The sequence below is a fragment of the Crocodylus siamensis genome, chromosome 2 (assembly GCF_052110815.1).
Source record: "Crocodylus siamensis isolate JL-2025a chromosome 2, ASM5211081v1, whole genome shotgun sequence".
Lineage (NCBI taxonomy): Eukaryota > Metazoa > Chordata > Crocodylia > Crocodylidae > Crocodylus > Crocodylus siamensis.
This window is the reverse complement of record NC_143396.1, coordinates 3,696,223-3,719,733: the sequence shown is the minus strand read 5'-3', so window position 1 is coordinate 3,719,733 and position 23,511 is coordinate 3,696,223. Positions and strand designations below refer to the sequence as shown.

The following is a 23,511-nucleotide window of genomic DNA, read 5'->3' as shown; positions in this document are numbered from 1 at the left end:
CACTGCTTGAGGCCAGCAGGTAGGGGAAGCACTTGCATGCCTCCCAGCATGTGGAGTCTCCAGGCTGCTGGAGACTTGTCAGATAGGCAAGCCATTCCTGATTGGTTGCCTGGTGTGGGGGGTTGGGGGGTGGCAATCCCCACCTTACTGCTCTGTCAGTGATGGGAATCACAGAATCACAGAGAAGTGGGGCTAGAAGGGAACTCCAGACTGGACTTGGGATACCTGGGGTCAGGATCCAGGTGGGAGGTCCCATCTGCTGCATGTCACTGGGGGAAGGTTGGGTACCAGCATCTCCCTGGAGCCACGGTGAGGGCTGGGGATGCCTGTCCCACCTGGACCTAACATAGATTGGGTGTGAGGAACAGAGAGATGCAGGATTGCTCAGTGCCAGGCTGGACACAGACATATGCACAATTTCACAAACACTCGCTAGCCCTGCACTCTACTGAATGCCAGTGGCAACCGCTCTGCTTCCTGCCCTGCCGAGCCATGGCTCCACTTGGGGTTATTAATTAATAACCGATTCATTATCAGTTACATGATTACAACTGCTATTATTATGTGGTTGTAGCATGTCATTTTCTTAGGTTGCAGTTTTTGTATTTCATTGCGGTTTGCGTAGCTCTCTTTCCAGGTATTTAGGGGATAAAATGGACACGTGCTAACTGTCTCTTCCATTTGCCTCAAATCATCTAAGATGAGAAGATAGAGCATTAAAGTGATTTAAAAATCAGCTTGCAATTCACAGCTGGGAAGCACTTGGTTCTTAAATTAGGAGTTTGTAGTGGACAGTTTTTAAAAGCATGGCTATGAGGAAATTAGAATAATTTAGCTTCCTACAGTAAATGACTCTGACCTCCGAGGAGAAACCATGTGCAAGTTTTAATTTCAGAGATGGGTGGGCAGGTCCTCATCTGGCATATATTATCATAGCCCCATTGAGATCAATGGAGCAGGATCATTTGCAAAAATGAAGGCTCCGTCTCCAGGAGTCTAATTTGTATGTGCCATTTTGGGACACCTGACTCTCTCTACCTGGCCAAAGTTGTACGCTCTCAACAGTCTGGCCTTTTGGCTCCATGAATCTTGTCTCCCTTTCTATATAGGGGCCAGGCTTCAGGAGGAGATGTGGATAGTGCCCTCCCTTTGTCCTGTTTCTTGGTGGTTCAGGTTTGAGTCCCCTTAGACTATGCAGGGCATAGAGCTTGTGTCTGCCACTTCCTAAGCAGGCGCTGTAATCACAAAGCTGTTATACAGAAGGTCGGGGAGCTCCAGGGGCTTTAGGTACCTCTCCACCCAGTGTTTTTCTTCAAATTAGGCCTAGGCAGGAGCAAAGTGCCCAGCTGCTGAAACCAAAGCAATTATGAGCATGTGCAGAGATAGATATGAAGGCAGCTGGAGAACATTCAGGACAAATTAGGAGGCATCTAGTGAGTTCAGCTCAGTGCAGAATTAAGCTGCTGCTGAGCAAGATTTTTAGCTCACGGTGTTGACTTAGGTTTGACTTAAGCCCCGGTATTGCCTAAGTCGTTTGCTTAGCGTAACTTCCCAAACCATCTAAATCAGGTGATGCATCTCGTTCCAGTTGAAATCAGTGAGAGCTGGAAGCCTTCACTTGGGTGATTCTTCATATTTTTCGAAACTTCCATATCTTTAAAAACTCAAGCCTTCTTACTAGCAAGGAAGGGATCAGAGTTGTGTACTCACACACAAGGTATCATTAAGAACCAATAGCGCTGAGGACGCAGCAACCTGAAATTAGTGGGTAGTCGTATCGTTATCTAGCCACTTTGAAAATCCATCTCGGCATTTGCCTTGCTGACTTGCACCGGCTGATGGCATGCTGCATAGGGAAACATTTTATTGTATTTGGATTAGATTACCACAATTTATTCTCCACTTGAAGACCACTCAGAGGCTTTAAGTAGTGCAAGAGGTCGCAGATCTTTTATTTAACCATGTTTGTTTGATACATTTCAGGGGCATTTTTCAGCAACTCCCATTTTTCAGTTTACAGTTGCATATAACAAGTAACACTGTGTAAATTAAGAGCGAGGTCTGTTGGTAAGATTCATAATATTTTGAGATCCTTTATGGTATGAAAATCACAATGTAAGGAAAAGTAATCATTATTTTTGCTGTTGCTATTATTGCATTTTATTTGTTCAGTATCAAATTAATGATTAAAAAATTGGGGAAAACATAGTTTTGGATTTTTAATAATGTTTTCTTTAAAAAAAAAAAAATTTGTTATTGTTTGCAGGGTTTCTCCCTCCTCTGCATTTGAAACCTCCTTTTTTGATTATTTCTGATTTGATTTTTAAATGGTTGAATGGTGTTTACTGGTATGGAGAATAATATGGCTCTGGAATAATATTTGGACTAATAAGACTTTTCACACTTGACAGAATTTTACAGAACGTTGTAATACACACTACAGCCATGCACAATTGGGTATACACTGTATACTTAATGAATCATTTCATTCAAGAATCTAAATGCACATGAATTTGAAGCATCAGGCAACAACAGCACAAATATTAGGTTTTTTCCCTATAATTTTGTTAGGAATCCTCACAGGCCAACGTGTAGTACCTGGTACCTGTTGTCTTTTAAGAATGATTAGTGTTGTGTAGCAGCTAGTGCAGTCTGGCCCCAATTTGCCTACGGTGTTTAAAGTCTGCCAAAATCAATGTTAAGATTTCTAAAAACCTAATAGGCAGTTTTCCGGTATAAATAATAATAATTATGCATCATACAAAACAACAAAAAGCAACATCAAGAAGAAACCTATCAAAGCAAAACAGTCCACTGCACAAACAATGTTCCCCCTGGTGAGAGGACAAGAAAGAGAACAAATTACTTGTGACATGTTAATAATGTCACTTAATGCACCAATGGAAAATGCTCAGATTTTATAGTGATGTGGGCTGCTTAAGATTATATTGAATATAATATATGATTATTGTTCATACATTTATGTTTATGTGTTTGGACATACAAGCCTAAGCTTTATTCAGCTGTTTGATATACAGCAAACTGGGGAGTACACCTAATCAAGGAGGCTTATTTCTTGAGATGCATAACACCATTTACATACATTGAAGTTTCATTATTGCTGTAGTTGAGTTATAGAAATCTGCTCGTCGCTCTCTGGTTCGTATTTTCTGCATAAGTTCTGTAATTTATGTGTATATGAATATGTAAAAGATTGAAATGTGCCTGTAGTACTACAGGTATATGCATATTTCTCTACTTCACCTATAAACACACTGGTAAATGTACCTTTTACAGAAAATACTGCACATGCATGCGCGCGCACACACACACACATTTATATCTATCTGTATCCGGGGTGTGCAATTATTGTGGTTGGAAGGCCACTGGGTACATGGGCCTCCCTGTGCACAAGCTGTTAAGGGCCACAAGGATACACCAAGGGTCAAACTAAGCCCTACTCCTTGACAGGTACCTTGCCCTCTGGTCGCCCTCTTGCGACCAGAAGTCCCACCCCCTTGCCCCGACCTTTTCCACTGGAAGTCCCTCCCCTTGCACTGGAAGTCTCATTTTGGGAGAGGGGCTTGCTGGAAGTCTCACCCTATCACGTAATCCATGACATAAGAAGGCCCATTCGCCCACTGCCAAACCTTGCTCTGCTCACCACCATAAACTCCTGCCCCCATCACATGGTCCGTGACATCAGAAGGTCTACCTCTTGACTGGGAAACACTGCCCCTCCACAGGGCCCACTCTCATGGTTTATGGCCTGGCCCTGGAGCCCAAAGTTCCACCTTAATTATCATGAAGCACAGACACAGCCTAGCAGGTAGTGAGGGGTTCTGACTCCTCTAACAACCTGCCCCATCACCCTCAACCAATCAGTGAGGGCTTCAGGGGCATCAGACCTCCCCAAGAACAGTGCCAAACCAATCAATTCAAAGGGAGCACGCATCAAATCTTTCAGAATTTCTTTTTTAACGAAGTATAGGTCAAAAACAAATTATATACTAAAAATTGAACATCTACTATGACATTATAATTTTATTTCAAAAAATGTTATTGTCCTCATTTGTGTGCATTTGAGTCAATTTCATAATAGATCAAAACAGTTTTATTCTTGTATATTGTGTGTGTGGGGCGGGTGGAAGGATGTATGTGTGGGGGGTGGTATGTGTTTGCGGGGCAGGTGTGTTTGATGGGATGGGCTGTTTGGTGTGTGGTGGGGCATATGGTTGGAGTGTGGGTGTATGTGGGCTAGGGTGGGGGGAAAGAAGGAGGGGTAGGGGATGCATGCAGTAGAGCTTGCCTGGACTGTGCAGATGCGGTTGCTCCCTGGCACTCCACATGCGGCTGAGCCACACCTGCTCCCACCCAAGCCAGTTCATGCCTTGCTGCCATGGCTGAGCTCCTGCCTGCAACTGCCCCAGCTCCAGCAGAGTGGGTGTAAGATATCTGGGAGCTAGAACTGGATCCCTACATGCTAGAGCAAGAACTACTGGCTGCAGCTTCCCCCCCTGCCTGCTACCGTTTCCCTTCCTTCCACTGCCGCTTCCCCTCCCTGGCCCCAGACCTGGCCCCAGTCCAGCTAATGCACACAGTTTCCTGGCAAGGCCACCATCCACCCACTTAGCAGCCTTATTTGAGATAAATCTGGTTGAATATAGTATCAGACTAAACTGATTTGGGTCAAAACATTTTATGTAATGTCTGTCTCAGACCCCTTCCTGGTTTAAGTTAAACCAGACTCCCCAGTATCCTGGCATGTTCTCTGGGCTGGGAGGGGCCCTCCCCTCTGCTCCCTGGCTGGAGCTTGGCAGAGACTTCAGGCATCTGCCTGGCTTCCCCCTCCTCTCCTCTCCCCATTCCCTGCTAAGCAGAGATTTCCTTGTCCCCTCTGCCTTACAGAGACACCTCTCACCACTAGCTAGCAGACCACATGCTGATTATGGTCTGTGCTGTGACAAAGGCAGAATCAATAGGTAGCTGGTAATGTCCCTCTGTTGTTTTCCTAATGGGGTGATAAACACTGTGTTATCAATTCCCTGCTGGGCTGGTTAGAAGTGGGGAGTGGGGGAGCCCTTCCCTAAGCAGAGTGTCCTGCTTGGGCCTGTCCATGCCCCCTCAGCTCAGTATTGTGGAAGGGAAGGGAGGGCTGCTCTAGCACCCCCCCTACCAGATTCTAGTCTGAGCTACTGCAAGCGCCTGCATTTCTGGGATGTCTGTTCAGTTGCAAACTGATTTAGCTTAGACAGGTTGGACTAACATGCAAAGATTGAATCAATTCAGGCTTAGGCTTTTTGAATGTTTGTCCTTAGCCTACAGGTCAGAGTTAGACTGCAATGAGGCAATATTGTTTGCGTATAGTAATCATTCTGTCTCATCCTTGATGCTCTTTTATTCAACTGAAACCACCTTCTTCCATGCAAAACCAGGAGTATTAACCATAAAGGATTTAGCTAAAAGAATCCCATGTTACACTTCTTTCTTATTTATGCAGAGCCTTCCTCTCCTTTCCCCCCACTTTCCTCACCTCCCCTTGATCATGGAAATAGGCATGTGGCATACAAATCAATGAGATGAATCACTAACAAAACTGGATCTGACTTGGGATGGAATACAGATGAGTGTAAACACCCAGATTCATTCTGTGTTTGAGAGTAAATGTCCAAAAAAGAAAACATTTTCTGGTTCAGCTAGGGAAATCCTAATGCTGTTCAAATCACTGGCTTGAATGATTTGAATGGAACCAGGGATTCAAAATGACCCCTTGTTGTGAAGAGTTAATAAGTAGGAGGCATCTGATAGCTTTGCATAGAATGATTTTAGAGATGAGTAGAAGGTTTTTGCTTTAAATGAAATTGGGGAGTGTACAAGGTTGAATGAAACAGAGCTTTTTAAGAACTTGACATAAATGCGGACCTTTTTTTTCCCCAATGTCAAGTTTCACTTGGGCTTTAAACTATTGCTTGTGTGTGGTTTTGATCCCACGCTCCCAACTCTTTGTAGGGACCTTAGAAAATTGAAATGTTGACATGTATTGTGAATATTGTCCCTGTATGTTATTGTCCCAGGCACAGTTTTAATTGAATTTAGGTTTTTTCCCCGTCACAAAAGTTGGTAACTGTGCTGAAAATATTTCTTGTGTGAAGCTCTCCTGCATCATTATCACTGAAGATCTGTTCCTATTCTTTTGTAGATAATTAGATTAACAGTGCTTTGTAGACTGTTGATTTGCAAAATATATACAAATTCTTCTTATAAATGTCTAAATTAGCCAATAAAGTTTTTCTATCATGTTTAAATCAAGATTTTATTTTTTTTCTTTCTTCATCAAGTTTATAATGTTTTAATTTATGCTAATTGGGTATTCTGAATAGTTTATCAAGAAGGTTAACCAACAAAATAAAACATATTCCCTCACCAGTTTTGCCAGCTGATTTTCCAGTCCCGCTGAAATTCAGACTCTGCCTTTATCTGTTTGAATAGATGATGTAATTTTTTTTCCTGGCCCCTAATTAGTCTCCTTTAATTGTCAATAGTAGACTATACTTTGGTTTGTCTGGCCCCATCTTCCCACTTTAAAGTGCTACCATTGCTTATAGTTGTTTAAACAATCTTTCCTCTTAGAACTGTATTTCAGTTTATCACTTTATAAAGAGTTAGTGAATACAACCCCCGTTTTTAAAGAATGATGTTCAATACTGAAAAGAAAATATTAGGACCGATATTTTTTTTAATAGCAATTTATACCTTAATACAACTCTGTGATATTGAAGTTATGAATAAAGTGTAAGTAATGGAGCCATCTACCTGGGTGATGATGGAAAAAATAAAAGTATTTTAAGGTACAGTAGCTTTTGGATCAATAGATAATCTTTCCACCTGTCTCCTGTAGGCTAAATGACTGGATAAATGACAATGAGGATGTCATGGACATGCAACAAGTAATACATTACTAGTCCGAGCTCTTCTCGCTGCTTTGACTTTTACTTATATCAATAAAAAAGGTCTAGAGGAGTCCAAGTGTGAGGAAACAATGGCACCTTCTTTTACCTTCCTGATCAGAGAAGGTTTTTGCAGGCTTCTATATACAACTTCATAAAGGAAAATGAGGACAGTTGCTTCAGTGCTTTTATTTCAAGGTCTTTCTATTCATTAACTGTAAAAACTGGGAGGGTTTGTTTGTCTTAGAACGTCGTAGGACAGTTGCTGCAGCCAGTTTAGTGCTCCTCCGAACTCACATCCAGTAGCATAAGGAGGGGCAGGTGACTAGGATGCCAGACCCAGGCACACACTCAGCTGGGGTAGGGGCAGGGAGTTCAGTAACCACTGCCACAGCTAGCCTGACCACTGCTGCCCAGGGTGTTACAGGGCTGCTTCCTTCATGCCTTTTGTACATACATTACTATCTACTATATGTTGGTATTCATTACCACAATATCAAAGCACCTCCTGTAATATGTGCAGATTCAAAAGGGTTTTTTTTCCCTAAATTTAAGTTCATAGGAAAAGAGGGCTGGAAGGGACTGTACAAAGTCACCCAGTTTAGCCCCCTGCTTAAAGCAGGATGACCACTGACTAAACCATCCCAGTCTGTCTAACCCGGGCTTGAAAATTTCCAGTCTGTGGATGGCAATTCCGCAAACTTCTCTAGGTGGCTTGTTCCAATGCTTAACCACCTTTATAGTCAGAAAGCTCTTCCGAACCTCCAGCCTAAGTTTCCTCTTTAAATATTCACATTTTGTATGTAATGTTAGGCAAAACCAAGAAAAGAATTCTTCTGTAATTCTTCTGATAAGCCTCATCTCTCAAGCCTGGTAGTTTCGAATCATCTACAGTACATCCGGTCTGTGTGTTGAATGGCCCGGAGCCCATTCCTCTTCACCATATCTCCCTTCTGTAGGGTTGCAGAAGACCTTCTGTAAAAGCCTAACAAGGCGCTCAGGCGGGCCAAGGCAGGTTTTCGTTCCTGAGCTGGTGTGGAGCAGAAATGGTCTCAACAGTTGTGAAAATATTTTTAAGGAGAGCACTTGGTTTAGTTCGTTACTATAATCTCATGAATACCTCATTAAAAAAAGACATTTTACAAAACATAAATATTACTGAAGGTTAGGAGACCAAAGTTTAATGTAGGGTTGAATTTCTTACCCTTCTTTAATAGTGAATTGTTTCTGAATATTTGTTGGATTGTCAATGCTAAGTAAGTGGCAGCGCTATATTAGCTTAAATCTGGTTCTGTGGCCATTTGACTTTTTACTTACAATTTTTCTTAATTTATGGAGCAAGAGATTTATTTTTCTTTTTATTTACTTTATTTATTTATAATCTCCTTTATGGCTCAAGAAATATTTCTGACTATTGTTGAGAGGGAAAATATTGAATATAACCAGAGGGCCGCATACTTCATTGCGTATGTAGGCCAAGCTGTATGTGTTTTTAAATGCAAGTGGCTTTTTAGACTTATGGACCATTTGAGAAGGTATCTGGAGGGCAAAGGATCTTAGATTGGCTATGCCATGAACATGATAATGTAGCTGTGCAGACTGAGGCTCTGACAGTAATGGAAGACCCATCTCCAGCTACTAGGCTCCAATGAAGCAAAACTATAGAAACCCATTGCCAGTGGCCCATTCTAGTTGGCTAGGAAGAAATCAGGCAGGGAGGGAAATCTTGAAGATTTGGGAGAGAGTAACATTGACTTTCATACTGGTGTGAAAAATCTCATCTTGGAAAAACACTGTGTAAAGAGTTAAACTTGTATTAATGGATGCCATGTATCTGAGACTGTTAAAGCTGATGGGACTGTTCCCCCAGTTACTCCCATCCCTGCTTCCTCCTTACAAAGGTCACCGTGCTGGTAACTCTGTGTACCCTCCTTTTGTTTCCTACCCCCCACATCAGGGGTTCTTTGCACCCTCCTATCCTTTCACCCCCATGCCAGTGTTTTTCCCACTCCAAAATTATCTTTTTTCCCCCTCAGACTAAAAAGGATAAATAGAGAAATTAAATAGGATCTCACTTTGCACAGCTAAAACCTTCAAAGTATCTATTTCCTTCTATTCCTTCCAGGAAAAGTCTCCCATGGACCAATTTTGAAATATAAGAGTATTTAAAGACTTTTAACTTATAAATAAACTTTAATAAACATATTTTCAGCAGACAACAGATGGCATTTGAAAGAGCTGCCTGAAGCTATGTGGCATCCTATGCCGTATTATTTATTTTGCAATAATAATGTCCATTAAATGTGTTCCTCTTCCCTTTTTGAAATTGCTCAGTGAAGGGGCTTTTATAGCCATTTGCAACTGTAAAAAAGTAATGCGTGCTTTAGAAGTTGTGTTTTGATATTGTGATGATGCACGTTGAAGCTGAATACCACGCAGAAATACCCTGTGTGAGTAGCCATATTAGACATCAGAACACTTTCTAAAGAGACATACAACACTGAACTATAAAGGACTTGTGCTAACTGCAAAAAGGGTCTTCATAGATTACCTTTAGAGAATTCACAACTTCCTATTCAGAGAAGCTTTATGGCCGTTTTAATGGGTGTCTGTTTTAAGTGTTTGATCCTTGATCCTCTATGTCAATGATGAATAAAAAATGAACGTGCCCTGCTCAGAACTAGTCCAGCAATGTTCATCAATTGCTTTGTTTGACTATTATAAAGATTCTTCCCCATGTGGCTTTAAACTCTATTTGTTTGCTTCTTACTTACAGTTTGCTAATATTCAGTGTAATTTGAATTTTGCAGAGGCTTTTTTTACATAATAATGTGGTATTAACCTTGCCCCAGTAATTCATGCATTAAAACATTTCATATGGTCAGGCTCCTGCATTCATTCTGTGAGCAGAACTTAACCATATAGTGTCTGGGTGAAGGCTAAGAAATCTTAAACTGTGTTCCATAAGCAGTTAATTGAAAAAAGAAAGGAAAGCGTCATTGAACATGAGTGTCACTAAGATCCCCTGTAACATGCTAATCGCAGCATAAATGGCAAGGGGGTTACTCACACACCCAATTGAAAGTGCCATAAAATGGCAAACCAGCTATAAAAATGTTCTGTGTATAATGGCTGGTTTGTACGGCGCCTTAAACCGAACATTTTGCAGGTCTGATCTCGAGACGGGTAATTAGAGCTCTAGTTCTGGGACTGCACCGGGGTCTCAAACTGCTGTGGTTCTGGGGCCAGAGCCAACAATCAGCTGATTGTCAGTCCTGGCCCCGGACCTGAAGGCACCCAGCTTTCACTTGCCAGTACAAGGGGAGCCTGAGACTGGTCGTGATCCCAGTTTCCGTCCAGCACTGGGAAGTAGAAAGGACACAACAGGGATCTGATCCCTAGCTGTCTTCCCTTTTCCTTGGTGGGTCATGTCATTCCATGGTGATCTAGTTGGGGATGGACTTGCTTTGAGCAGGGTGTTGGACTAAATGTGCCCTCCTGAGGTCTCTTCCAACCCTAATTTTCTATGACTCTATGATCCCAAAATTGTGCTTCCTGCCATGAACCTGTGGTATGTTTGGAGGCACAATTTTAGGATTGAGGATCAAATTCCATGATCCCTTTAAGTGAACATGTGACAGGGGTATATGGATCATCAAGGGTCTATGGAGCATCAATGCAAACTGCTCACAATACCCTTAAGAAAGTAATTGTTGTTTTTTTTTTCCTGATGGTATCCCTTTACATTCTCACTTAGGCTAGTAATCTGGTAATATTTTGGTCTGTTACCTACATCTCGTTTGATAATCCCTATTTCCACATTCTGGATCTATTTTGATTACATATCTTCCCTGCATAAATGGCTCATTGCATTGTTACATGCAGTTTGAGAAAATATAGATGGGCTATACACAAATACAACAGCTGTTTTGGGGCTCTCACACAGGGAAATGAGGACCTCCCAGACCTTAAAGTTTGAGCTGCTATAGCTTGAGCCAAAGAGCCAAGTTTCTGTGAACTGGGGGCTATATGAATTCATGTCCTCAGTGGAGTCTTATAGGTGTGGTACACATACCCTAATAGGTAACACAAACTTACCCTGCTGTAACATAGCAAGTTTTCTGACCCCGGTTTCCTGCACAGGCATCGACTATTCCCTTCATTTGCTTTATAATTGATTCTTTTTCAGATCCAAAGAGTAAAATTGTATTAAATTTTAGTTCTAAGGGCCTTTGGTGTTTCAGTGTTTGAGCTCCTAGACTGAGTAAATGGGGAAGAATTTACAGATTCCTAAGTGTTCGTAAACACATCGAGCCATATATCGTAATTAAAACCATGCACGGCAATACAATTCAGGCCTTCATTCAGATAAACGATTAAATCAGAAGATTAGGGAAAAGGGTCAGTCTCCAAAGTGGCCATGTAAAGCTGATATCACAGTGCTTTCTATCTGACAGATCATTATAAAGAACCTTTAAAGTGATTTGTTCACGAGATGCCAGAAACATGCTCTCAGGCTCTATTGGAAGTGCACAATTGTTGATAACCATATGCAAGCAACAGATCTAAATATGCATATTTCAAAACAGAACTGGTAAAAGAAATAGGATTGTAAAGAAGGACTGAAGAGAGTCTTGATAAAAAGCTATTGAATGAATTCTGATACAATAAGCAATTTAACAGATCTTTAGAGAGGCCGTCTTCTCTTAAAAGAAAGCTAAGGCAGCTGACAGAACCACTTCAAGCGTTTCATACCTTGCAACCTTAAACCATGTCATTCCCCCTGCCCCCCCATTGGCTCTGAACTGCAACCCCCCACCTCCCACCCTATTTTTTTTTCCAGTTTTCATTGAGGATCTTTGCTTTGAGACTTTCTGCAGGAGAAAGTGTTTTAAGTGGAAGTCTCTTTTATACTGTACCTAATGCCTGCCAATATGATTCTTGTTACAGATTAAAAACCATTTTCCTTCTGTCCTCAAGCTGTTTTGCTGCTTATTATCATGTTTAACATGCCCAGTGCCTGGCAGGACAGAGATTAGAAATTCTTAATATTCATTTTATAGTGTGAGGTCTTGCCAGAATTTTGCAGCATGGACTATATAGAATGTGAACACAATGTATCAGAGCAAAAGTTCTGAACAATCCGGTAAGCCACCCTAATATCCCTTTTATCCTTTTACGATTTATTTAAAAATAATATGCTGCACTCAGCTGAGTCCCCTTAATAATGTGGTTGAAAACTTACACTGAATAGAAACCTTGATTTTTTTTTTTTGCCATGACAGATGCAAACAATAGAGAAAGATTTGCTGTATGTATATGTGCATTTAATGAATGTTTCTTTTCATAAGTTTGCTTTGTTTTAAAACCGGTATATTTGGACTATTTCTTTTCTAACTCTAGTTATGTATTTTTTAATAGACTGGGAGGAAGGAGAAGGGAGATCCACTGAACATTGCCATTGACAAGATGACCAAAAAGACAAGGGACCTACGACGGCAGGTATGCTGTGTTCATCCTAATGCATGTTGAATGTCAAGAAAGCAGTTACACTTCATGTTCACAGTGTCATTGGTAGAATTATAAATATGCACAATCTAATTGAGATGTGTTACTACGTTGTAAGTAATGGCAGCCAAAATGATTAACTGAGGCACATAGCCTGAATTATCTAGTGTTCCTTGGTTCTGAGATGGTGGAAAAATACACTAGGATATAGTTGTCTACAACTAGAGGCCTCCATACCCGCAAACACTGGCACATGTGTATTTTAGCTTATATGGACAATTGCAATGAAGTAAATGAAACTCATCATATGATTTAATTTACCGTATTCTGTCAAATTTATATAGCCTTGAATTTAACATGCATCCAAATTTTCTGACTTTCAGTTTCAGAAAATAATAAAGCACCAAGCAAAGACATTTGCAAGGATCTATTTTTTCCTCCTTTTAACTCAAACTTAAGACACAGGTTGTATTTAGAATATTTGATTTTAAAAACTGCATCATACTGAAAGGAATACAGTAGCACGTGTTGGCATTTGTGCTTTTGTAGGTCTCAGTTCTGTGACAGTGTGTGGCTAGAATACTATCAAAGGGGAAAAACTAGCAAATCAGAAAATAGTTCTAGCCAAAATATGCAAATATGCTCATTTCCTGTCAAATTCAGGTCTTTATTTTAGATACTTAACTTCTGACAAGCAAGTTTGAAAATATTAGCTTCAATGCAGGTTGCCATCCTTTAATAATAAAAATATTGCAGTGGGCCACAGGTACCATGAATCATCGTCATAACTTTTGGAAACAAGCTAATGTTATTGTAACAGGAGGCCTTCTCAGGGCCAATTTTCCTGTGGCCTGCCCACTTGTTTCTGGGCTAACTGCCTGCCTTCTTGCCTGCCATGCCTTGTTGTTAATTACTTAATTTATGCTAATTAGGCGGGAGGCTGCTCATTTCTTGCCCCAACGCCGGGGCGCTATCTGCGGCTCTGTTCCTCCCCTACACCTCAGCCCAAGCCTCCCAAATGGCATCCAGTTGTTACAAACATCACCAGTCCCACACTGGGCCTCAGAATCCTATTAGTTGAACCCCACTTAGATCCCCCCATTCCGGTGGCCTATTCCACCTTCATTCCCGGCTGCATAGCTCCCTGAGCTGGTCCCCCTTATGGGTGTGGTCCCCCCGGGACCTTTGGCTCACTGGCCCTGGCCCATCTCCAAGCTAGTTGGAACCCCAGGCCCTCAGCTCTTGGGTGTTCCTCATGGTGGGCCCCTGGCCCTTTGAACCTTCCAGTTCTGGCCCCACCTTGGACCTGTCAGGGGATGTCAAGACAGGTTGAGTCTATGGCTGTTTCTCTGGGGTCCACCTTCCAGACCCTATGAAGTCGGTAACTCACCCAGTTGTGGGGACTAGGGATTAAGGCGCCCTGACTTACCTTTCATAGTTTCATAGTTTCTAGGGTTGGAAGCGACCTGAGTAGATCATCTAGTCCGCCCCCCTGCCATGGCAGGAAAGAGTACTGGGGTCAAATGACCCCAGCAAGTTGTATATCTAGCCAGGGTGGTAACTGGCCTGGCATTGTCTGGGGGCTCTCGCACCACTTAGAGCCTCACCAGGTCACCCATTCCTGGCAGGGTGCAGTTTTAGGTCATGCCCAGGACCAGGAGCCTCCTGACCATCCCCTATAGCTCCCCCCTTACCTCTAGTTGATACCAGCAGCCCTGAAGCCAGGCAATATTGTTGCCTGGCCTCCCAACAGCAAAATGCCCTATTTATATGGGCAGCCCTGAATCTAAAATGGCTTCCCTAATCAGACACTTGCTGGCTGCTGTCTTCTGGCCCCTTAAAGTGGCAGGCACAAACAGTGTCCTGCCACAGTTACATATATTGCTAAGATAATGAGAGCAGAAAGATGCTGCTTCTCTGCAGTTCTGGGCTCCAAATTTGAGGGACCCCAAGCTTCCAGAATGAGGTTCATGCTTTGGCCTTGTACAGACATTTGATTTCTCCTGGGAGACGTGCTGCTCTCCCAGGAAAAACCATGAATGTACAGATGTTCAGGCTTTTTCCCAGGGTAAAAATGGACACTGCAGGAAAAAACTAACTGGGAACAACCATCCAGTTCCAGGAGAGTTTCTCCTGGGAGGATGAATGTCTGCACATGTGCCTTCTCTCAGAAGAACATAGTTCCCCAGCATGCCTTCCCTCCTCCACAGGAAGCCAGTGTATTCTTTAGTAGACTCTGCTACACCAGTAGTGAGCAGAAAACATCCCTTTTACAGTTTCCATGTAGTGCTGCTTGGGCAGTCAGGGTCAGTTAACCAAGGCTTACCTATGCACCACTGCCATCTGTCATAAGGCAGACTAAGGGAGCCAGCAAAGCACCTGAGATGTGTGCACCGCCCCCCCGGCTGCACAATGTCAGCACTGCAATCTGTCCATTCTTCAGGGCTTCAGCATTCCTGTGTCAGTAAACATAGCTCTGGGTAAATTTCTCTACCAGGGAAACAAACCTGGGAGAATTCTCCCAAATTATTTGCATGTGTGTATGCAGGCTATGTGTTGCCTCCAACACTGTTTTTCTTGTTTGAGAGAAGTTTCAGGTCAGTATGAGTTGTTCTTCTGTATGGAGTTCCCAGTAGCTGCTATATTGTCTTGGGTCACGTTCCACTCCCAGACCTACCTGACTTAGTAAAAATGGCACTTACTGGTCACATCTAGTCTGTATGTATATTCAGCCTCATGTATGCTGCCTTTAGTCCCCAAAATGGGCTAGAACTATTTGCAAAAGAAATGTAAAACACACATGCAAACATTTATAGGTTTGGATCCAAAGTCTAATATTTTCATGGGCTTTTTATTGTTTTTAGTCGTGATGAGTTCATTCTTTATTTGGATTTTGGCAGCAGCCAACACCCCTAGTGAAGGTCAGGGCTGTACAGATCCAGGGGACAATAGCATCTGCATCCCTAAGAGTTTATATGTCGATTATACGCCACCACTTCCAACAGTGAATTCTGTTTCATCTTGTACATCATCAATGGACTATGTATTAATCTCCAGTCCAGTGCATCTAACTAAACCTTTTTTTAATCAATGGTGTATCAGGGGAGTCACTGTAAAAATAATTTGATTCCAGTTTTGATAGGATTTGTCCCATAGATACTTTATGATGAGCAATGAGATTCAAGGAGAAATGAACCAATTGAGACTAGATAGCTGGCAGTTTGCCATCCTTTACTGTGAACAGCTAGCTTTAGAAGTGGACACTCTTTTGAGAGAGAGAGAGAGAGAGAGAGCAAACATGGAAGCCCATAATACCATTTTTAGAGCATTGCTTTTTAAAACAACGTGACATGCAAACTTCTTGCCCATGTGACTCCTCAAGCTCATTGCTGCCATAAATTGGGCAGTCTACAAAATGTATTTGTAACCAGGAATGAGAAGGGTTATTTTCCATCTGGCAGACAGGCTGCCTTCCTAGGCTTCACTGATCTTTCTTTTTCTTCAGATTGCACTGCTCAGTTCTGCCTTTTATTTCAGTTGCACAAAGGAGCACATGCAGGCATGCAAAGTGGTTGTGGTTACGGCATATGGCACAAAAAAATCCATCTCATGATTTATAGCAATATTAGTTTTCCCTTTTTGATGGGATTACATATTTATAATCGCCACTTAGGATCTCTTGTGTATTTGCTAAATATTATGGAGATCTAATAATGGACCTTCAGATCTACTGTCAGTAAGATGAATATCAGATCAACTCAGTGTGAATGAGTGCATGGATGCATGCACATCAGATCAGCCCACTGCTTGCTGCTACCACTGACTTTGGTTTGAACTATTTGGGAAACGTGTAGTGTTCACAGGCTGATAACACCTCATGCCAATTGGGAGGCTCTATTTTTATGGGGAGGGTTTGGTTTTTTTTGCTCTCACCTCCACATTGGCCTAAAAGGACAAAAAAACCCAGCAACAACAACCCCCCCCAAACAACACAAAACTCCAGCATCAAAACCAAAAAAACCCTTAACAGTGTGCTACAGCAGGCAAGAACAATCACAGCAGCAGGGTGTTGTTAGTATGTTTTATCTAGTTAGAAAAAAATACTAACACTATTATTTAAATACTACAAGTAATCACAAAGCAGCATGGGCGCGCAGTCGTTAAAACATTGCAACTCGGTAGTGACATTGAAGCAAAGGTAAGCAGGAAGGACACAGCAAAGAATTTTGGCTTATGCACAGCCTGGATGCACAGTGAAGCCCAACATGGTCTATAGATCATTTGGAGTTGGGTTAGTAGTACGCCAGCTGTTCTACTGTCACTACCACCGGTGTCCCACCTGTTACTGCTGCTGCCTCCTGCCACCGCTGTCAGAATCTCTGTCCCACAGATGCTGTTCCACTCTCAGTTTGGATCAGACAGGCCACTTCTCTTTGAGTTCCAGTAACCAACCCACTAATTTCCACCATGAAGGACTAAATAGAAGATCTGATGTCTTTACTGATATTAGTATTAGTACTGTAGTCTATCAGCATTGTTCTGCCTAGTACATGTAAGAAACAGGACTCTTCCTACATATTTTATCTCTCCATTAGACTCAATATATATATGCCTTATCTGTAGGGTGACCATAATAATTTTAGGGAAGCCCTGGATGCGGGGGGCGCCCCCCATATACGTGCACCCAAGCTGTGTGTGTGGCTGGGGGCAGGGCTGGAACAGCTGTCAAGATATGCTGGGGAGTGTGCTGCCTTTGTCACCAGAGCTGGCACTGTGGGCTGGGACCAGGGATAGGGTGCCAGCCACGCTGGGGGTGCTGCATGTGTTCTGTCTGTTCTGCACTGATTGACAGCTCTGGCCCTGTCCTGGCATCTGTGGCTGCATCCTGGCCAGGCGCTCCCAGGCTGGGCTGGGCCAGGCTAGCCTCATTGCAATCCCCATCTGAGAAGCCCAACCTGGCCTAGCTGTGCCCTGCCCTTACCAGGGAGGTGGGGTGCAAGACTGGGGCTGGCTGCGTCCACCCAGCTGAGGAGTGCACAGCCAGGAAGCGGGTGCAGGTGACAGAGCCATGAGTCAGCACAGGGCAGAGAGAGCCCACATGATGCCCCCAGCCTGGCCAGTGCCCCCAATGCAGTGAGCATCCCGCTTGTACCCCCAGCCCTGGCAGCTCCCAGGGGTGGAGCCAGATGGGACAGTGTGGCACATGCATTCATACAGCCTCGACTGTACACCTCCAAGGCTCACACCAATCTAGGAAATGTGCTTAAATTTTCTCCAGTGGCTAGGATACTGACACAGCCTATGAAATCTGGGACTGTCCTTGCCAAACTGGGACATATGGTCACCCTACTTATCTACCAGTTCTGATGGTACGCACTCCTAAAGAAGGGGAAACATTTTCCTTAGTGATGTTCAGTCTGTGGTTTGAGAGGCACTGACATACAGATTTTTCAGGGTACTAACCTACCCTGATGGCTGTGTGTAGGCAAAATGAGAGGCGTGTATACACAACACTTTAAAGCAGGCTAAATGCTTTTGCACCACTTTAGTGGTGTCAGTATTTGCATGTCTCAGCAGTGTATTGTGCATTAAATAACTTAGGGTGCAGCAAACTAAAACTTCTTTGAGGAGTTTTAGGTTTCTGCCCCTACAGCCACAGAGCGAAGCATCAGGCTCCGTGCAGCACTGCGGCTCTTTAGGAAGCTCTTCAGGCAGCCTAGCAGCATCCTGGGAAAGCAGGCCCCCCCCAAGAAAAGTGGTGAGCCTGATCTCTTCCCCATCCCCCTGGAGCCTGCCTGCCTGAGCTGCACAGGGGCCTGGTGCTTCCCTCTGTAGCTGCAGTACCCCCTGAGACCACCCAAGCTGGGTGACTGGGGGCAGGTGCCGCGCAGGGGGCACCTCTGCCATGGAGGGAAGCACCAGCCCCCCCACACAGTCCAGGGACTACTCCAAGCCAGCAGCTTGCCATCCCCTCCCCTCTGGAGAGGCAGGTAAGTTAGCAGGGTGTGCACATGACATAGGGGTATAATGAGCCCTAAATTGAAGTGGTGTTTTTTAAAACCCACCACTTCAATTTAGGGCCCTCATTTCATCTACACATGCCCTATGATACTTGTAGATTTAAATTAAAATCATGGAATATAATTGTCAAGAATAAAGCCAGTAGGAAAAAGTTTGATGGACCCATTTTCTATTAAACAATATAATTCCATCAAAATTTAAAAAGCTTCACAAAATTATGTTGATGACTCTAAAATTTAATTAAAAAATACTTTAAAAAATTCTGTCAATGTTGAGTGGTTCCATTTTGACATTTTTGCAATGATATGTTTCAGTATTTTTTTAATTGAGAAGACTTATGTATTTTTATTTAATATTATCTGTTAGAAATGCAATATAAAACTAAAACCAAAATAAAACATTTCAGTTTTGTTCAATTGAAAAGTTTTTATCTATCCTAAATATTTTTTCGAGAATTTCCTTTATAGAAATTCCAGGTTTAATTTTCAGTCTGCATTTTAAAAAAAATGGAAATCTTGAATTCTTTCACAGACTAAACCTTTTGTGCTCCACAGAGGTTTAGTTGATAAGATTTTGTTGTGAAAAATAAATAAATAAATAGGAATAGGAATTGTGACTTCCCACATTAAGAATAACTAAGTTTATAATATCAGTTTTTAATCTCTTTTTCTACAAGAAAACCACCAATTAGATTTCTGTTCTTTCTTTTATTTTTTATAAGTTAGTAATTTCTGTAATAAGTCAAAGCAATGTTGCTGTTATCTACCCCTCTGTATGCAATATCATTTCTTTCTTTCTTTTTTTCTTTTTTTGGCTAACCAACAGTTGTTTAGTGACCTATAAGAAATTAATTATTGGCTTACATCCAGTTCCTACTGGGATGGTATCCACAAACAAATAAAATTCACCATTACAAATGGGATTGCTTTGATTTCTTATTGGTAGTTTAAGCAGAGAGGTCTATAATTGAATAGACACTGTTGTTACTAATGATCTTATTTTCAGTTGGAAAACACAAGTGTTAATTAGGATTTGGTGCTTAATCATCAATATCTGTTTTTTTTTCATTCTTTCCAAGTTCTAAGCATAACGATGACACAATGAGAATCAAGGTTTATTGCAGTGCAAGAAAAGTATATGAGATTGTATTATCAGGCATTTTTTCCTGTCTTCTTTTGTGGTGTTGGGAAAATCTGTTAAGCAGTGCTTTCATTTCCCATCTGTAAAGATAACAACATTTCCTTTTCCCTACATTTATTTACATTATAATATCTTTTCTGCAGCTTCCTTCTTACTACACATATGTCCTGTGCTTATCACACTGGGACCCTGGTCTTGGCTGGAATCCATAGTCACTACTATGATAGAAATGAATACCCATGACTTGTAGACCCATGGCTCGGGGCTGGCAGGCTTATTATAGTGGCAACCTGTACTTGCCATGTTACAGCACCATCAAAGGGTATATGTGATTTTTCTGGAGGAAAAGCAATGCCATCTGCTGTCCCCCCCACATCCTGGTGCTGCTGCTGCTATTGCATCTTGTATGAAAATGGCTTTTCCAGCAAATTTTTCAAGCCCTTTGGCAACCATCTAGTGGTGATGAGAGTAGAATATTGAGGTCTGGAAGTTATTAGTTATGAACTGATATGAAAGCAGCAAATATAAGAAGGTCATCCAGTACTTAGATGAGGCAGGACTGTGATTCAGCAGCTGTAGCCATGACTGAGCAGTCCTCTTTAGGATCCACTCTGCTCACCCAACATGAAGAAGGGATAGAAAAGGGGAGGGGGCTAGAAAAGGTGCCCTCAACATAGCCTGTCTACCTTCTTCCTGACTGAATAACTGCATCCAGTGGGGTCACCTTTACTGCGGTTGAAATCAGTGAAGAGACACAGTCAGTTTAGGGACCTGGAACACGTGAACCTTCATGGACAATCCTAATAGTGAGCAGCCTGAGGCCTGAGCTGTTGTTGATGAAAGCGTTCTTAACTGCATCCCACACCACCCAGTCAGATACAGTCTTGGAATCCCTCCAACCCCTGACTGGGTGAGGAAAGCCATCAAGCAGATCAAGTACAACAAGGCATCTGGAGCTGATGGAATCCCCACTGAAATCTTCAAGCAAGGAGGGAGAGGAACTCACATCACAGCTCCATGTCTGCATCTAAAGGACTTGGAATGATGAGGAAATCGAAGATGACCTCAGGGGCACTGTGATTGTGACAGTCTTCAAGAAAGAAGACAAGTACAACTGTGGAAACTACAGAGGAATCGCCTTGCTGTCCACTAGAGGAAAGATCATTGTGAGAACCTCCTGAACCGTCTCCTTCCACTTGCTGAAAACCTCTTCCTGGAATCTCAGTGTCAGCATAGCTCATCAAGAGACACTAGTGATGTGATCTTCACAGATCACCAGCTGCAGGAAAAATGCTGTCAGCTGAGAAGCATTGTGGAGGATCTTTCTGAAGTATGGCTGCACACTGAAATTCATCACCATTCTTTGCCTGCTTTGTAATGATATGCCAGTGATGGTTCTCAGTAATGGATCTATCACAAGTCCCTTTGAAGGTAAGACAGGAGTAAAACAAGGCTGAATCATTGCTCCAGAACTCTTTTCTCAATATTTCTTTCCATGATGTTACATCTAACCATGAACAAGCTTTCAGTCAGAGTCAAGTTAAACTACCAAATGGATGGTATGCCATTTAATCTCTGCTGACTCCAAGCCAAAACTGAGACCACCCCAACCTCAATTATCCAGCTCAGTACACTCCAGTAATGATGCGGTAATTTGTGCTCACTTAGAAGCAGACTTTCAGACAATCATCACCATCTTTAGTAAGGCATAAAAGCAAATGAGACTGATGCTTAAATATTCAGAAGACTGAGGTCCTCCATGAACAAGCTCATAATGAGCAGTCCCCAGCAATAGTATGTCAGATTCACAGTGAGACTCTAGAGAACACTGAGTATTTCCTCAAAAATCATCTTTTCATAGTTTCATAGTTTGTAGGGTCGGAAGGGACCTGAGCAGATCATCTAGTCGGACCCCCTGCCATGGCAGGAAAGAATACTGGGGTCAAATGATCCCAGCAAGTTGTTCATCTAATCTCCTCTTACAAACCCCCAGGGTAGAAGCCTGCACCACTTCTCTTGGAAGCTGGTTCCAGACCCTAGCTGCCCTGACCGTGAAGTAGCGCCTCCTGATATCTAACCTAAATCTACCCTCTGCCAGCTTGTGACCATTATTCCTGGTCACTCCTGGCGGTGCTCGGGGGAACAGTGACTCCCCCAGTGCCTGCTGATCCCCCCTGACTAGTTTATAACAGGCCACAAGATCCCCCCCTCAGCCTTCTCTTTCGGAGGCTGAACAGGTTCAGGTCCCGCAGCCTGTCCTCATAGGGCCTGCCCTGTTGTCCCCTGATCATACGAGTGGCCTCCTCTGGACCCTCTCCATGCTGTCCACATCCCTCTTGAAGTGTGGCGCCCAGAACTGGACACAGTACTCCAGCTGCGGCCTGACCAGTGCCACATAGAGGGGGAGGATCACCTCCTTGGACCTGCTCGAGATGCATCTGTGGATACATGCCAAGGTGCAGTTGGCCTTCCTGACTGCCTGTCCACACTGCCGGCCCATGTTCATCTTGGAGTCAATGATGACCCCCAGATCCCTTTCCGCCTCCGTGCTGATAAGAGGGGAGTTCCCTAACCTGTAGGTATGGTGCCGGTTGTTCCTCCCGAGGTGCATCACCTTGCACTTGTCTTGTGTTGAAACCCATCCTATTCTTGTCCGCCCACCCTTGTAACCTGTTGAGGTCTGATTGCAGCCTGTTGCATCCTTCCAATGTACCCACGTCCCCCCACATCTTAGTGTCATCAGCAAATTTAAAGAGGGTGCTTTTTACCCCCTCATCCAAATCGCTGATGAAGATGTTGAACAGTGCGGGCCCGAGGACCGAGCCCTGGGGGACCCCACTGCCCACATCCTTCCAGGTTGAGAAGGACCCATCCACTACCACCCTCTGGGTGCGGCCCTCCAGCCAGCTGGCAACCCATTTGACTGTGTGGGTGTCTACACCACAGCCCCCCCAGTTTCTTAATGAGAACAGGGTGAGAGACAGTGTCAAAAGCCTTCCGGAAGTCCAGGAAGATTATATCCACTGCTACCCCTGTGTCTAACGATCTGGTGATCTGATCATAAAAGGCCACCAGGTTGGTCTGACAGGACCTGCCACTGATGAACCCGTGTTGGCTGCCCCTAAGCATGCAGTCCCCTGCTGGCCCCTCCTGGATGTGTGTCAGCATAATTTTCTCGAACAGCTTGCCTAGGATCAAGGTGAGACTGACCGGCCTATAGTTTCCCGGGTCCTCCTTCCTGCCTTTTTTGAAGATGGGAACCACCTTGACCTTCTTCCAGTCCTCCGGTACCTCACCAGAGCACCACGAGTGCTCATAAAGTTGTGCCAGGGGACTTGCAATGACCCCGGCCAGTTCCTTTAGAACTCTAGAGTGGAGATCATCTGGGCCAGCTGACTTGAATACGTCCAACCCCTCCAGAAGCTCCCTAACTAAATCCTTAGTAACCCGTGGCCCAGGTGTGCCTCCCCCGGGGCCCGAGGGGGGCCCAGCAGGGAGGTGGCTGTTCTGGTTCCTACTTAGGAAGACGGAGGCAAAGAAATCATTAAACATGTTAGCTTTGCAATCTGGTGTGACGACCAAGTTACCCATGTCATCCTGCAAGGGCCCCACATTACCCGGGACCTTCTTTTTACCCCCTACGTATTTAAAAAAAAGACTTCTTATTGTCCTTAATCTGGGAAGCTAGTCCAAGTTCCATCTCTGCCTTGGCCTTCCTAACTGCCCCCCTACAGAAGACTAACATTGACAAAGAAATCCAGCATCATCTCAAATGTGCAAGTGCAGCCTTTAAACACTTGAACAAACAGGTGTTCCAGGATTGTGACATCATATCCAAAACCAAGCTTATGCTTGCACATGCCCCAATTGTCTCAGAGTCTGTCAATCTTGGATC

General features: G+C 43.3%; 1 protein-coding gene across 5 annotated transcripts in view; it reads left to right on the top strand.

Annotated features, from left to right (window-relative positions):
- Window positions 1-23,511, top strand: part of CTNNA2 (catenin alpha 2) — a 914,223-nt gene that overhangs the window by 694,984 nt on the left and 195,728 nt on the right. For 4 of the 5 annotated variants that reach the window (XM_090035040.1, XM_090035037.1, XM_090035039.1 and 1 more), the window contains one exon: window positions 12,369-12,449. In XM_090035040.1, the coding sequence (XP_089891166.1) occupies window positions 12,369-12,449 (81 nt within the window). Of the gene's footprint in view, window positions 1-11,916; window positions 12,094-12,368; window positions 12,450-23,511 lie in introns of those variants that run through there. The other variant, XM_090035042.1, reaches the window with a different exon arrangement.